General features: G+C 41.2%; 1 protein-coding gene across 9 annotated transcripts in view; it reads left to right on the plus strand.

Annotated features, from left to right (window-relative positions):
• The window catches only part of Depdc5 (DEP domain containing 5, GATOR1 subcomplex subunit), a 128,140-nt gene that overhangs the window by 34,529 nt on the left and 77,967 nt on the right, over positions 1 to 15,644 (plus strand). For all 9 annotated transcript variants that reach the window (XM_085836596.1, XM_085836597.1, XM_085836600.1 and 6 more), the window contains 8 exons: positions 2,007 to 2,076; positions 3,277 to 3,349; positions 5,739 to 5,842; positions 6,113 to 6,187; positions 8,134 to 8,268; positions 8,636 to 8,697; positions 8,820 to 8,893; positions 15,254 to 15,323. In XM_085836596.1, coding sequence (XP_085692722.1) covers positions 2,007 to 2,076; positions 3,277 to 3,349; positions 5,739 to 5,842; positions 6,113 to 6,187; positions 8,134 to 8,268; positions 8,636 to 8,697; positions 8,820 to 8,893; positions 15,254 to 15,323 — 663 coding nt within the window. The remainder of the gene's footprint in view (positions 1 to 2,006; positions 2,077 to 3,276; positions 3,350 to 5,738; positions 5,843 to 6,112; positions 6,188 to 8,133; positions 8,269 to 8,635; positions 8,698 to 8,819; positions 8,894 to 15,253; positions 15,324 to 15,644) is intronic.

Raw genomic sequence — 15,644 nt, forward strand, 5'->3', positions numbered from 1 at the left:
AGCCAGTGATGACCTTGAGCTTTTGATCCTCCTGCCTTAACAGGAACTGGGATTGTGAGTGTGCGTTTCTTTTGTCATTCTTTTTCTATTTTAGCTTTTTAGTTGTGTCTGTGGGCTATTGGTCAACCTTTGGTGGTGTTCCTTGGGTATTATCTACCTTGTTTTGGGGTCTTAAGTATGCTGGGTTGGCTGGCCAGGGAGCCTCAGGGAGCTCCTGTCCCAGCTGCACCAACATTGGGGTTGCAAGCATGTGCCCCCACCTCCTGGCTCCCTTAGCTTCTACTTATCTGTTTTTGCAATCAGTTGTGCTTTTGATGTCATAAGAAATCACTGCTGGAGCTGGAGCGATGACTCAGCACCAACATGGAAGTGTATAACTGTCTACAACTCCCAATTCCAAGGGATCTGGCACCCTCATATACACACACACAGGCAAAAGACCAGTGCACACAAGATAACTCTGGGCATGAGGTGCACTGTAATTCCAACATTTGAGATGTAACTCTAACACTTGGGGCATAATCCCAACATTCAGAGGACGAGGCAAGCCCAGTTTAAACTATGTGGTAATAGATAGATAGATAACAGACAGACAAACTTTGAAGAGTTTAGGGTATTAGCCCTGATATTTAGGTATTTAACTGACTTCCATGTGTGGTATGAAGTAGAGTCCAAATTCATTGTTGTTTTATTTTTCTTGATTTTCTTTTCTTTCTTTCTTTCTTTTTTTTTTTTTTTTAAGATTTATTTATTTATTTTATGTATATGAGTACACTGTAGCTTTTTTCAGACTCACCAGAAGAGGGCATCAGATCTCATTACAGATGGTCGAGATGCCACCATGGGGTTGTTGGGAATTGAACTCAGGACCTCTGGAAGAGCAGTCAGTGCTCTTAACTGCTGAGCCATCTCTCTAGCCCCTTTTTCTGCCTTTTCAAGACAGACTTTCTTTGGTAGTCCTGGCTGTCCTGGAACTAGCTTTGTAGACCAGGATGGCCTTGAGCTCACAGATATCTACGTACCTCTACCCCTAAGTGCTAGAATTAAGAGCATATACCACCACTTGCCCATTTAGATTCATTCTTTTCCATATAAATATTAAGTTGTCTCAGGACATCTGCTGTATAGAGTATTCTTTCCTCTCTATAATGGACTTTGTTATCCTTGTCTAAAATAACCAGACCACAGAGATACAGGTTGAGCCTGTCAGGAGCTGAGACTACACTTGTTGACTCGGTAGACAGCCTCGTTTCATGTCCACCAGTAAGCACCCTGTTGTGATCCTAAGACTTCATGGAAGTCATTCTTTTTTTTTTTTTTATTTTTTTAAAGTTTTTTTTTTTTTTTTTAAAGATTTATTTATTTATTATATATAAGTACACTGTAGCTGTCTTCAGACACTCCAGAAGAGGGCGCCAGATCTCGTTACGGATGGTTGTGAGCCACCATGTGGTTGCTGGGATTTGAACTCTGGACCTTCGGAAGAGCAGTCGGGTGCTCTTACCCACTGAGCCATCTCGCCAGCCCCAAGTCATTCTTACTAGCTTCCATATTCCTCTCTAACAGCTTCCAGTTCTCATCCCGCGATTTATAGGAGTATCTTTGGTCCTTAAAACCACTACTGTGGCCACTATTCTTTTTCCCTAAACTGTAGTTCTGATGAATTAAAAGTGGGTAGAGATATAATCAAGTTCTAATGTTCACTTGACAAAGTTTATGTCAAATGAAGGATTGGGAGCCTTTCTTAATTGTAGCTTTCTAAGCATTTTCACATCCTTGGAACTTTCAATAACTTACCTGAAATCAAGCAGTGGTAAGCTTATGAGCAAGAATTACAGCAGGTCTTCTGACAGCATGCAGCATGTGTCTCTTTCACTAGTGCTTCCTGCAGTCCCATGAAGTTGTCCAGCGCTGCACAGTCACTGAGCCTCTTAGTATGAATGAGTTGTTTCATAGTGAAGTAAATGAAGTAAACTTGTACCCACTTTTTTTGTGTTCCTGCCTAGGAGAAGAACTGTAGTCATGAAGTGACTGTGGTCCTGTTTTCCAGAACTTTCTATGATGCAAAATCTATTGGTGAGTAACTTTTTCTCATTCATATATATATATATATATATATATATAATTTTTTAAATTGAAGGTAGATTTTTGACAGGGTTTCTCTGTATAGCCCTGGCTGTCCTGGAACTCACTTTGTAGACCAGGCTGGCCTCGAACTCAGAAATCCGCCTGCCTCTGCCTCCCGAGTGCTGGGATTAAAGGCGTACGCCACCACGCCCGGCCCTTAGATTTTTTTTTAAGATTTATTTTATGTATATGAATACACTGTTGCTGTCTTCAGACACACCAGAGGTGGGCATCAGATCCCATTACAGATGGTTGTGAGCCACCAGGGGGTTGCTGGGAATTGAACACAGGACCTCTGGAAGAGCAGTCAGTACTCTTAACCACTGAGCCATCTCTCCAGCCCATAGAAGATAGATTTTTTAATACAATATATTCTTGTTACACAGTCCAAATTTTATCTGTCTGTCTGCCTGTTTACTTGATTTTTGTTGTTTTGATTTTCTCATGAGATAGGGTCTCACTATATTCCAGAACTCACTATGTAACCAGGCTGATGTCAAGCTAACAGAGATATTCCTTCCTCTGTCTTCCAAGTGCTGGGCTCAAAGGTGTGCACCATTACTTCTGCTAAATTTAAAATGTTTCATAGACAGGGTCTTGTTACATTTTTAGGCGGACCTTGAACTGCTGTCCGAGGCTTCTGAGTAGCTGGAGTACCAGCACACGCCCTTCATACCACCTTCTTTCAGTTATTTTATGTTGGGGTCCTTACCGTCATCTTATTTTTGTCTTGCTTTTGTACTCGTCTTTCCCAGGTTTGCTAGGGGGAACAAGTAAAAAGGAGGATAATGCATCTTGATGTATGTAAGATGGCTGGGCTATGATACAATCTAAAAAACCTACATTAATAGATACACAATTGTATTTACTTATTTATTTACTTACTGTTTTGTGTTGTTTTGTTTTTTAAAGGCAGGGTCTCACTGTATAGCTTTGGCTATCCTAGAACTCACTATGTAGATCAGGCTGGCCACAAACTCATAGAGATCTGCCTGTTTCTGCCTCACAAGTGCTGGGATTAAAGGCATGTGCCACCACTCCTGGCTTATTTTTTGATGATACCAGATCTTCAAGGCAAAAGAGTAATCCAATAGCATTGTAAAAATCTCTTCTCAATATGATTTGTATAGTGAATTTTCTTTATTTCAGATGAATTTCCTGAAGTGAACCGAGCTTCAATTCAAGAGGATCACAAAGGGAGATTCTATGAGGACTTTTACAAGTATGTTCTAATGCTTTGCTGTGTCTTTGACTTACTTTTTGGTTATTTCTTCCCAACTTAAAGAACTTTTTCAGATTTCATAAATTTTCAGTTCTTGTACTTTTAAAATTCTAAGATACAGAATTAACATATTGTGTTCAGAATTTTTATTTTTTGCTTTTTTGAACAGTGTCTAACTATTTAGCTTTGCTTCATCTGGAAGTCACTGTATAAACCCAGTGAGTCTTGAACTTGTAGCATTCCTTGTTTCTGTGTCCACAGTGCTAGGACTGTAGTGTGAGCCATCACAGCTTCTAGATTTTTTTTTTTAATTTTAAAATATCTTAGCCTTCAAAACTAATGCTATGTAAGTAGGTAATATAAGAACCTTGGATGTTAAGTGTCTGCATTTGCAGTTAATATCTTGTCATATATGCTTTTCCTGCTTTTGGCTAGATTTTATCTTAAATTATAGATTATACTATTTTATTCTATGCAAATGAGGTAATTTTATATATAATCACAATGTCATTTAACATAATTATCCATGACTCTAATATTGTTCACTTATCTGATACTTTTTTTTGGGGGGCGCGGTTCGAGACAGGGTTTTTCTGTGTAGCCCTGGCTGTCCTGGAACTCACTCTGTAGACCAGGCTGGCATCAAACTCAGAAATCCGCCTGCCTCTGCCTCCCAAGTGCTGGGATTAAAGGCGTGCGCCACCACACCTGGCTTTTGTTTTTTGTTTTTTTTTTTGTTTTTTTTTGGTTATCTGATGCTTTTTATAGCTTCTTAATTGTGTGCTAAAATGACTTTATCTATGTATGTCAGGGTATATATGTGTATTTGTGAGAGTCTGTGTGTGAATTTGCATGTGGAAGCCAGAGGTCAACGTTGAGTGTCTTCCTTGATTTCTTTCACCTCATCTTTTGAGACAGGGCATCTTTCACTGAACCTGGAGTTTGCTGAGTGGGCTGGCCTTTGAGCTCAGGGATCTGTCTGTCTATTGTTCCCCACCACTAGGGTTGCAGATATACACAGCCATTTCCTGGCTTCTCCATCAGTGCAGGGGATCCAGCTCAGGCTCTCAGGCATGGTAGCAGGCTCTTTGCCTACTCGGGTTGAGTGGTTGGTATACAGAAGCTTTGTAGTCTTACTCTCTTCTGTAGTGTGTGTGTGTGTGTTGTGTAGTGTGTGTGTGTGTTGTGTACGGATGTGTGTGTGTGTGTGTGTGTGTGTGTGTGTGTGTGTGTTGTGTTCACATTTGTACATGCTCATGAAGAGGCTAGAAGTCAACATCAGGGGTATCTTCCTCAAGCATTTTCTCCCTTATTTTTATTTTTCATATCATTATGATTATTTAAGACGGTTTTTATATGATCTTGGCTGGAACTCACTGTGTAGATCACACTGGCCTCAAACTCTGAGAGTTCTACCTGACTTTGTCTCCTGAGTGCTAAGATTAAAGGCGTGTGCTAATCATGGTTTGCCTTTGTTTTATTCTTAAGATTCCAAATATTTACTTACGTCCTTATTTACTTTATGTACATTGGTGTCTTGCTTGCATGTATGTCTGTGTAAGGGTGTTAGATTCCTTAGAACTTGAGTTACAGACAGTTGTGAGCTGCCATGTGGGTGCTGGGATTTGAACCTGTGTTCTCTGGAAGAGGAGCTGGTGCTCTTAACTGATGAGCCTTCTCTCCAGCCCTGATTTACTTATCTATGGTGTATGTGCATGTACTCATGGGAACACTGTTGAGGTCAGAGGACAGCTTGTGAGTGTTTGTTTTCTCCTACCTTATAGGTCCCCAAATGAACTCATGCATCAGGCACTGAGCCAAGTTCCTTCACTTAATGAGCCACTTTATTTGCTTTTTGTTTTTTTTTGTTTTTTGTTTTTTGAGACAGGGTTTCTCTGTGTAGCCCTGGCTGTCCTGGAACTCACTTTGTAGACCAGGCTGGCCTCGAACTCAGAAATCCACCTGCCTCTGCCTCCTGAGTGCTGGGATTAAAGGCGTGCGCTACCATGCCTGGTTTGTTTTTTGTTTTGAGACAGGGTTTTTCTCTGTAGCCCTGGCTGGCCTAGAATTCTCTATATAGACAAGGCTGGGCCTCTGCCTCCCAAGTGCTGGGATCAAAGGCTTGGAATACTGTACCTAGCTTGTTTTATTTTTGACCAAGTAACCCTGGCTGGTCTAAAACTCACAATGTTGATCAATCTGTCTTTGAACTTGTGGCTCTACCTCCTTAGTCCTCAGTCCTTGAATGGTAGGCATGCTCATCTCCTCATCCTCTGCTTATCACTCATTATTAATCACATTATCCTCCTCTCTTGAAACTTTGTCATGAACCTGATAGCTTGTATGTGACAGGTGTTTGATTTCTCCCTAATGATAATATTCCTTTCAGAGTGGTGGTGCAGAATGAGAGAAGGGAAGAGTGGACTTCACTCCTCGTGACCATTAAAAAACTCTTCATCCAGTATCCAGTGTTGGTGCGACTGGAACAGGCAGGTACTGCATCTGTGTGTCAGAGCTGCCTTCCTGGCTTTCCTTCTTTTGGGAGGTGGGAGGTGTGTGTGGTTCAAGACACACTTTCTCTGTGTAACAGCCATGGCTGTCCTGGAACTCACCAGACTGGCCTGGAACTCAGAACCAACTACCCCTGCCTTCTGAGTGCTGAGATTAAAAGTGTGAGCCTCCACCACCTAGCACCTTCCTGGTAGTTTCCAAGAGATCATCTTTGATGAAATGTTTTTTCCTTGCTGGTATTTTTGGCTTCAGGGGGCTTTCCTCAAGGAGACAATTCTACCTCAGCACAAGGAAACTACCTAGAGGCCATCAACTTGTCATTCAATGGTGAGTAAGAACACTGTAAGCCAACCTTGTCCTTGTCCTTTCCATGTGGCCATATGTCTATGGCTCATTGCTCATTGCTGATCATCAGCTCATTGCTGATGCCCAAAGACCCAAACCTGGTGGCCCTCTTCTTAGTTACACCTCAGATTATCTCAAAGCTGTGCATTCTAATACGGTGGTCATAATGACTGCTGTTTGGCTTGTAGGCCTTCTGCTGGGGAATCAGCTCAGTGCTCTCATCTGCCTCCGTGGGGATGAGCTGGCAGGACTCTGCTCCGGCCTGGTGACTGTTTTTTTTAACTACAGACTATGTTTTTATTTTTCACACCATCCCTCAGCTGATTTTAGAGTTGTTTTTCTTTTTAGTTTTTCTTTTTAAAAGAAAATACATATATCCTTGGGTGTGGTGCCTGAGGAGGGAGAATCATAAGCATGAGGGAGAGAGAGCCCCTGTCTCAAAAGCAAAAGCAAAAACATGGGGTTAGTGAGACAGTTTGTATAGATGCCTGATTTCAAGTTGAGGGCTTAGGGTTGAGCCCTGAGATCTTAGAAAAATGATCTCTGCTAGTTATTCTCTGACCTCCACCCATGTGCAGTTAGCAGCATACATACCCCCAACACACAATAAAAATGCAATAAAAAATTAAAAACAACCAGAAAAAGTGCAAATGCTATATTGTTAAAGTTCAAGTGGAGAAGGGTATACGAAGTGAACCAGGTGCCTTCCATCAGTCCTGTTGTGAGAAGAGCCAGTGACTGTGGTCTAACCTCTTCCTAAGGCTGTCCCTGTGTGTGTGTGGTAGCCAATGGAGAAGGAAATTTAAAGTAAAGATTCAGGCACGTCTTTTCAGGGAAGATAGAGACCTTTGTAGCTCTGAGAAACACAGCAATAGGAATTCCTGGAGCCACATTCAGTCCCCAGTGATCCTGTCTCTGCTGTATTTGGAAATACAGCATTCTATGTGGAAAGACGATGGTAAGGCTGGCTCCTGGTAGCCATGAATGGCACTGGCTGGAGGTAGAAGGGCTGATGAGTTTTCACTTCATCATGTTGCCTTTCTAGGAGTTGTATCCAGATGCTAGGGAATTCTAGAACACATGTTACCTTTCCTGAAGTATCCAGGTGCTAGGGATTCTAGAGCACATGTTACCTTTCCAGGAGTGGTATCCAGGTGTTAGAGAATTCTAGAGCACATGTTACCCTTATTGGAGTGGTATCCAGGTGTTAGGGGATTCTAGAGCACATGTTGCCTTTCCAGGAGTTGTATCCAGGTGCTAGGGATTCTAGAACACATGTTACCTTTCCAGGAGTTGTATCCAGGTGTTAGGGAATTCTAGAACACATGTTACCTTTCCAGGACTCGTATCCAGGTGCTGGGGATTCTAGAGCACAGGATAGCTATTGCTACTCTTCTTGTTATATTTGACTTTCAAAATTTTTTCATAGCAAGAATTAGTTCAGGAATAAAAATGTATATGTCTGATAAAATCCTTGATCTATATGTTATCTTAAATATTGTGTTAAAGTGATATTTGGGGCTGGTGGGATAGCTCAGTGGACAAAGGTGCTTGTCCCTCAACCTCATCCCTTGGAATGTGGCCACTTGACTGTACACACAGAAAACAAATAAGTATAAAGTATCATATTTGCTTCTTGGAACTTTCAGATAGACTCACTGATGGATGATGTAAGTTTATGATATAAATTAAGCACTTGAGGCTGTATGGATATCAGTGAGGGCAATTGATTAAGGGTAAAGTGAAGGACTTATTTTTAAGACATTGCCAAAGTAGAAGGGAAAATAAATGATTGTGAGACTTGGTAAGATTCAGGTCGGAATGATTGGAATGTGTGCCAGGTGCTCTGAAAGCACAGAGATGCTTGCTTGTGCTGGCTCTAAAAAGCTGTGACCTCAACACTGGGGGGGATTTTGTTTTCTTTTAAGTGTTTGACAAGCACTACATCAACCGAAACTTTGACCGAACTGGGCAGATGTCTGTGGTGATCACGCCAGGGGTGGGTGTCTTTGAAGTGGACCGCCTACTCATGATCTTGACCAAGCAGCGGATGATTGATAATGGTAACAGTTCTTGGTTTCTGCTATCTCCCTGTGTTCCTAGGCTGAGTTATCCTAGAACCATGGGGTTTTCAATGTCTTCTTAGAATATGGAGGGCTTTGCAAGGGAATCCAGGGATGTCACTAGAATTTAGTAGTGGAGGCCTCGCTTGTTGTTTTACAGATCTGGGTAAGCAGTGTCTAACCTAAAGCAAATGAGAAGGAGAAGCAAATGCATGTGTTTTTAAGTTTAAACTGCAGCAGAGCAAGTCAGCTTTGCCTCATACCAGCCTCGTTCAGTAATATCATTGCACACTCCAGTTAACAGACGGGAGCACTTACTTATGCTCTGGTCCCCCTCTTCCCACCTTTCTCCATCTTTCCCTTTTAGGAATTGGTGTGGATTTAGTGTGCATGGGAGAGCAGCCATTACATGCTGTGCCATTATTCAAGGTAATAGAATTTAGATTTTCTTCTGAAAGACCATTTGAAGAATAATTAAAATAGAAAAATTGGAGCAGTTCTTAGCCAGCTTATTTTCTATCTCATCTGTGTCCTGGCGACTTTTCTTGCAGCTACACAACCGGAGTGTTCCGAGGGATTCTCGACTGGGTGATGATTATAATATTCCTCACTGGATAAACCACAGGTGGGTATGAGCGTACGTGGAAGACATGTTTGAATAGTTTCCTTGGTGTTGGCTCTTTACATTTATTATTTCGTTTTGTTTTATGAGATAGTCTCTGTGTTGTCCAGCCTCAAACTCATGGCAGTCCTGTCTCAGACTCCTGAATGCTGGGATCATATTCTAAGCCACCCAAGTCTGCCTTACTAATTAATTGATTAGTAATTAATTAATTGGTTGTTCTGTTTCTTTTAAAAAGATTTATTTCTATGTGTGCATGTGTCATTTGTATATGGATCCACACAAAGGCCAGACAGTAGTGTCGGGTCACCTGGAGTTAGAGTTACAGGTAGAGAGCCACCTGATGTGGGCTCTGAGAACCAAACTCAGGTCCTCTGATCACTGAATTATCTCTCTAGCCTGTACCTGTGGCTTAATGCATAGTCCACAATTGTTCTATCCTAGGCCTGAGAATCCACTTCTTTAGACTGTTACTTTTTCCTTTTTCCTTTTGTTCTGAAGTAAAAAATCATTTTTATAGTCTTAGTTTGAATCTCAAGATATAGAAGTAAAAAAGTATTAGTGTTCTTTACTATCACATAGCAAGGTGTGCTATGCCAGGATCCTTGGGATCAGGAGACAGCAGTCTTTAAACCACTACACTATATGTGCTTGATCTGATGCTCAAGAGCATTTGATAAGGACTTATGTGTTTGACCCCTGCAGCCTCCTCTCCTGCCACCTGAAAAATGTGTCTGACACACCAGATATACCATGACAGATGGTTGTGAGTCACCATGCATGTGGCTGTTGGCAGTTAATCTCAGGACCTCCTCAGTAGCAGTCAGGGCTCTTAACCGCTGAGCCATCTCTCCAGCCCTTCCCTTTGATACTATGGGTAGCAGACACCCTCATCTTTCCCTCAGGACTATTTTTTTTAAAACCTATAGTGTCTCAGGCTTGTCATTTCCTTGAAGATTCTTTCTTTCAAGGCCCAGCTCTAACCCCTCTTCTCTGTGACTCCTTCCCTGCCGACTTGCTTCCTAGTCTCTGTGTTGTTTGTACTAGGCTGGGCTTCATGAGGGGCAGCCTGCTTGCCTTATGGTTCCAGCTCAATAGAAACTTCTATTTTGACTTTTATAGCCTGTTTTAAACAGTTATCATTTACTACACTTACTTACTTGTGTCTGTGCCATGGCATGCTTGTGGAGATCAGAGGACGGATTATAAGATACTCTTTCCTCCCTTTCCCCACATAGCTCCTGGAGATCAGACTCAGGTCCTCAGGCTGTTGTCAAGTGTGTTTACCTAGCACTGAGCAATCTTGCTAGTCCTGGCTTCTACAGTATTTAAGTTGCAAAATATACTAGAGACCAGCTTGGAATCTCATTACAAATACAGATGTTAGCCTTGCTTATGTGTCTTTTCTCTTTGTAACAAGCTGTGTTCCTATTGGTTCAGTGATTGTTGCTAGCCATCTATAATTATTCATAGGCAAAGAACCAGAAATGAGCAAGGATTACTTGTTTATCCATCTCTGTAATTATAATGTGGTCCCACTGCAATTATCCTGATCCAAGAGTGTCCCTTATTTATTTATTCATTTAATAACTATTATTTATTATAATATATTCTCCAAGAGCCTATAAAATATTGTCTGGCTTGTTTTCCATATTCTTCCTTTAGAATGTATACAAAAAATTTGTGCTTCTTCCTTTCTTTCTTTCTTTCTTTCTTTCTTTCTTTCTTTCTTTCTTTCTTAAGACAGGGTCTTTCTATGTAGCCAAGTTGGTCTCAAACTTTTGATTGTCCCACCTTAGCAATGTTAATATTAAGGCTGTAAGCCACCACAGACAGCATAGATATCATACTTTCAAAAAAAAAAAGTAATAAAAAAAAAACAAACTTTATTAGGCTGGAGAGATGGCTCAGTGACTGCTTTCCCAGAGGTCCTGAGTTCAATTCCCACCAGCCACATGGCAGCTCATACTGTAATATACCCTCTTCTGGTGTGTCTGAAGACAGCTACAGTATACTCATATCAATAAAATAAATAAATCTTTAAAAAGTAAAAACATATAAAGAAAATCCAAAACTTTATACAGGTCTTTTGCCTGCATGTGCACCACATGCTTGCTTTGTGTCCTCAAAGGTCAGAAGAGGGAGTTGAGTGCCCTGAAACTGGAGTTACAGATTATGAGCAATCATGTGGAAGCTAGGAATCAAACCTGGGTTCCTTGGAAGAATCGTCAGTACTCTTAAGCCCTGAACCATCTCTCCAGTCCTGTTTTGTGGTCTTTAACTCTAAGGAAAAATAAAATTAGAAAGCAGAAAAAGATTGATTCAATGTGGCAGCATTAGGAAGATGGGCAAAGAGATCTAGAAAACCCCTCAACTCTGATTTTAGAATCCTAAAATGAAATCAGAACTTAAATAGAAGACCAAGGGTATGCACATCTAAACCGGGATGGTCAAGATGTGGTCCCACCCACCTCTGAGCCATCCTTGTCTGTAGGCTGTCCTATAGGCTGGCTTCACAGATTGTTAAAACTGTGGGAAGTCTCTTTCCAGGACACAAGTCCCACACTGGCTAGCAGCCTTTCCTTTTCCAGCATGCAATTTCTGGAGAATTCCCATGTCTTTAAAGTCCATTTTTTCGATAGTCTCAGATTGAGAGACACATGTGTCTCTTTAGAATATTTTCATTTCTGCCAGCACAGTTATAAAAGTAAGTACCTTTACCTCCTGAGCCATCTTGCTGACCTATTTGTAACTTTTTAATACATTTCTATTAAGTTATCAATTCAAAAATCACAATTAAAACCCACATATTTCATGGTTTTGAGTTTAGTTCAGGAAAGATAAAAGGTAACTACATAGTATATAGAAATGCAGATATTCCAGTTAAATTTCTGCACTTTTCTCAAATTATACTTTATAGTAACTTGGAAGATTCTTGAATTCCCACTCTATTTTTCATCCTACTCTGGTGTTCTGGTTCCATTATGATGTAGCATAGAACCACACGTGAAAGACTTTTCAATCCAAGAATTTGGTGAGACATTTCATTGTGAGCCTTGACAAAACAGAACAGAACAGAGCAAACAAAGAGAAGTCCTGAAACCCAAATGAAAATTGTGACATTGGATTGTTTGTAGCCCTGAAAAGTAGCCATTTCATGGTTCAACTTAATAAAAATCCATCTTTCTGTCTCACGTTACTTTATAACTCATCTCTCTGATGTGTGTGTGTGTGTGTGTGTACCTATATATCAACTTGAACACAATAATAGACTTGGAGTACTCAAAGTGTGTCAGAGCTGTGTTATGATTAAGAAATTAAAAAGCACCATCCCTTGGTGTAACTTAACCAAGGTTGAACCAAGATTTGAATCCTGCTTTTCTTCTTGTGTCTTCTGTTTGTTGTAATAACCTGAATCTGTGCCTGCCTGAATGTAGTCATGTGAATCTCATTGTGTGTGTGTTTCTTTGTGTTCCTAACAAAGGACTTTGCTCTCTTTTATTGAACACCACAGAACATACCACACAGGGAAGGAAGGAGGGATGCTTTACAGAAACCTTTAATAGAATTTTATAAGGGATTACGTCATTGGGTCTAACTGACCCAGATAACAAGGAAACAAATGTTATCAAGCAATGTCTGTACGTTGTCTTTAACATTTATGGTGGATCTTCACTCATTTTACAAGGTTGCTTTCAATCTATATTTGCTGTTTCCCACACACATACACACTCATTTATGGGTCAGGGCAAGGAAGAATACATAATTTAAGATTATAATTTAGATTGTAAAGGTTCTACAGAGCTCTGGCTGTCCTAGAACTTCCTGTGTTCCCTTAGTGCTGAGATGAAAGACATATGCCACCTTGCCCCTCGATGCATCATTCTCTTACAGGCATTCTGTGTGTCTTCAAGGTGTATTACTAACTGTGGCTGGGAGGTCCAGCAAAAGTTCCAGTCTTTTAGAATGTGAGATATTTTTATGTTGTATTGCTACACATGTGTATTTGGGTGTGTATATATGTCTATGTACATACTTATGGAGAGCAGATGCCAACTGTGTCTTTTTTTCTAGAGCCATTCACTTTCTTTTTTGAGACAGAGTCTCTCATTGTCCTGGAGCTTTCCCAAGTAGGCTAGGCTGGCTAGCCAGTGAGGCCCAGGCTGTCTCCCTGGTGTCTGCCTGTCTGTCTCCCTAGTCCTGGGATTGCAAGTGCACAGCCCTGAGCCTGGCTTTTTTTTTTTTTTTTAACATGGGTTCTGGAAATTGTGCTTGCATGACAAGACCTTTCCTTACTTCAGCCATTTCTTTTTTTTTCTTGAGACAGAGTCTTGCTGTGTACCCATTCCTTCCTCCTTAGCCTCCCAAGTGCTAGAATAATGGACATCGGCCACCATGCCAAGTTTCCATTCATGTGTTTTAGTCTTGATGTCTGGGAAGAAAATGGCAGCCTCCAGTTAGTTCTAACTTGTATACCTTTGAGAAAAGCCAACTTACAGGGTTGGCTGGACTTGAGTCCCAGTGGCAGGTACAGGTGAGACTCTTGTGTTCCTTTGTGCTCAGTGTGCTATAAGATTGTTCCCATGGCCTGTCAGTTATCTGCGGCGGCAGTGGCTGCTGCTGCCGCTAGTATTCTGTTGTTTTGTTTTCTGAGACATGGTCTTATTCTTGGTGTGGCTGCCCTGGAACTCACCATATAGACCAGACTGACCTTGAGCTCACAGGGATACACCTTCCCCTGTTTATTTCCCATGTGTTCGATTACAGGTGTGTGTCACCATACCTGGCTTCATTTTTATTTTTTATTTGTTTGTAGATAGAGACTTTCTAAAAGTCAGAACTGGGGCAACATCCCAAACATTATTTGCGAGTTTATAACATAGAAAGAAAAGAGAATACAAGAGGGTCTCTGAAGAATAGAAAGGCAGTACGGCATCTGTGTGTTAATTCAGCACTCTGGTGTGAGGCTAATCTTCACTTAACACGGGTTTATGACATGGATGTATTAACATTATTTTTAGAGGGATTGGGGTTTAATGGTTTCAGCTATTTTTTTCTTGAACACTAACCTTTTTCCTGGTTTTTGTTTGTTTGTTTATTTGTTTTGTTTAACTTAAGTATAGATCAGTGAGTAGATACAAAGAATTTCCTGTGCGCCTAACTGTATACCAAACACCAGGATGAAAGTACCCTGATAGAAAGAGCTCGTGCCCCTTCCCTTATTGAAGGTTCTGATCTAGTTAGCAGTTAGAACCAGTGAGCACATGGCATGTGGGGAGCAAAGGCCAGAGCAGCAATCGAAATTATTGCTGATGTTGAAGTTGGAATTTAAATTTTTTTTTACTATTATTATTGGTTGTTGTTGTTGTTGTTGTTATTGTTTGAGACAAAGTCTCGCTATGTAGCCTTGGCTGGCTGAGACTTTGCTATGTAGACAGGCTAACCTTTTTTTTTTTTTTTTTAAGATTTATTTATTATATGTAAGTACACTGTAGCTGTCTTCAGACACTCCAGAAGAGGGCGTCAGATCTCATTATGGATGGTTGTGAGCCACCATGTGGTTGCTGGGATTTGAACTCAGGACCTTCGGAAGAGCAGTCAGTGCTCTTAACTGCTGAGCCATCTCTCCATACCCTAACCTCTTAACTCATAAAGATTCACTTGCCTTTGCCTCCAGAGTGTGACCATGCCTGGCTTTATTATTTGTGTGTGTGTGTGTGTGTGTGTGTGTGTGTGTGTATGATGTGTGTGTGAGTGTGGTATATTTGGAGGTCAGAAGACTGCTTTTGGAAGTTGAGTCCCTCCTCCACCATAGGCTGCCAGAGATCACGTCGTCAGGTTTGCACAGTGCTTTCACTCACTGAGCCATGGCGTTGGCTAGAAGTGGGAAGATTTGCGAACCTAAAACTAAGCCAAGCGCAGGTGTGCTGACCTCCTCTGGATTGCAGTTTGCCTTAAGGTTTAGCTTACAGAAGCCGGGTATATTAGGGGCCAGCTTTATTCGGCACTCAGGAAGTAGAGGCAGGTGGATCTGAGTGTGAGAACAGCTAAGGCTACACAGAAAACCCTGTCTTGAAAAACAAAGCATAACAAAAAGTTGGGGCTGGAGAGATGACTCAGTGGTTAAGAGTACTGGCTGCTCTTCTGGGGGACCCGGGTTCAATTCCTAGCACCCACATGGCAGCTCACAAGTGTTTGTAACTCCAGTTCCAGTGGACCCAACACCCTCACACAGACATACATGCAGGCCAAACACCAAGCAGGCATAAAAATAAATAAGTGATTGATTAATGAACTAACTTACTTTCTTTCTTTCTTTCTTTCTTTCTTTCTTTCTTTCTTTCTTTCTTTCTTTCTTTCCAGTTTCTACACATCCAAAAGCCAGCTCTTTTGTAACAGTTTCACTCCACGGATAAAACTAGCAGGGAAGAAGGTATGTTTCCCCAGTTTGACCAGCTTTCAGGGGCTGTCACCCAGCTGTGTATTTATTCTGATCTTGATGCTTCAACCTTCCCTCTCCCCTGCCTAGGGTCATTTTTTTGTGTGTTGAAACTTTAAGGAGGGGCTGGTGCTACAGTCTAGTGTAGAACACTTTCCTAAGCACACGCGCATAGGCTCTTGATTCAGTCCCCAGCAGGAAAGCATGCTGTCTGGCTCTAGTAAAGTTTGGAGGGTAGGGGGGAGAGTTCCTTTCATTTTGATGTTACTGGCTTAATTCCAATACTGAGGCCTCTGTTATTTGAGATGAGGGTAA

The sequence above is a fragment of the Mus caroli genome, unplaced genomic scaffold (genome assembly GCF_978045245.1).
Source record: "Mus caroli unplaced genomic scaffold, Mus_caroli_1 scaffold_4, whole genome shotgun sequence".
NCBI lineage: Eukaryota > Metazoa > Chordata > Mammalia > Rodentia > Muridae > Mus > Mus caroli.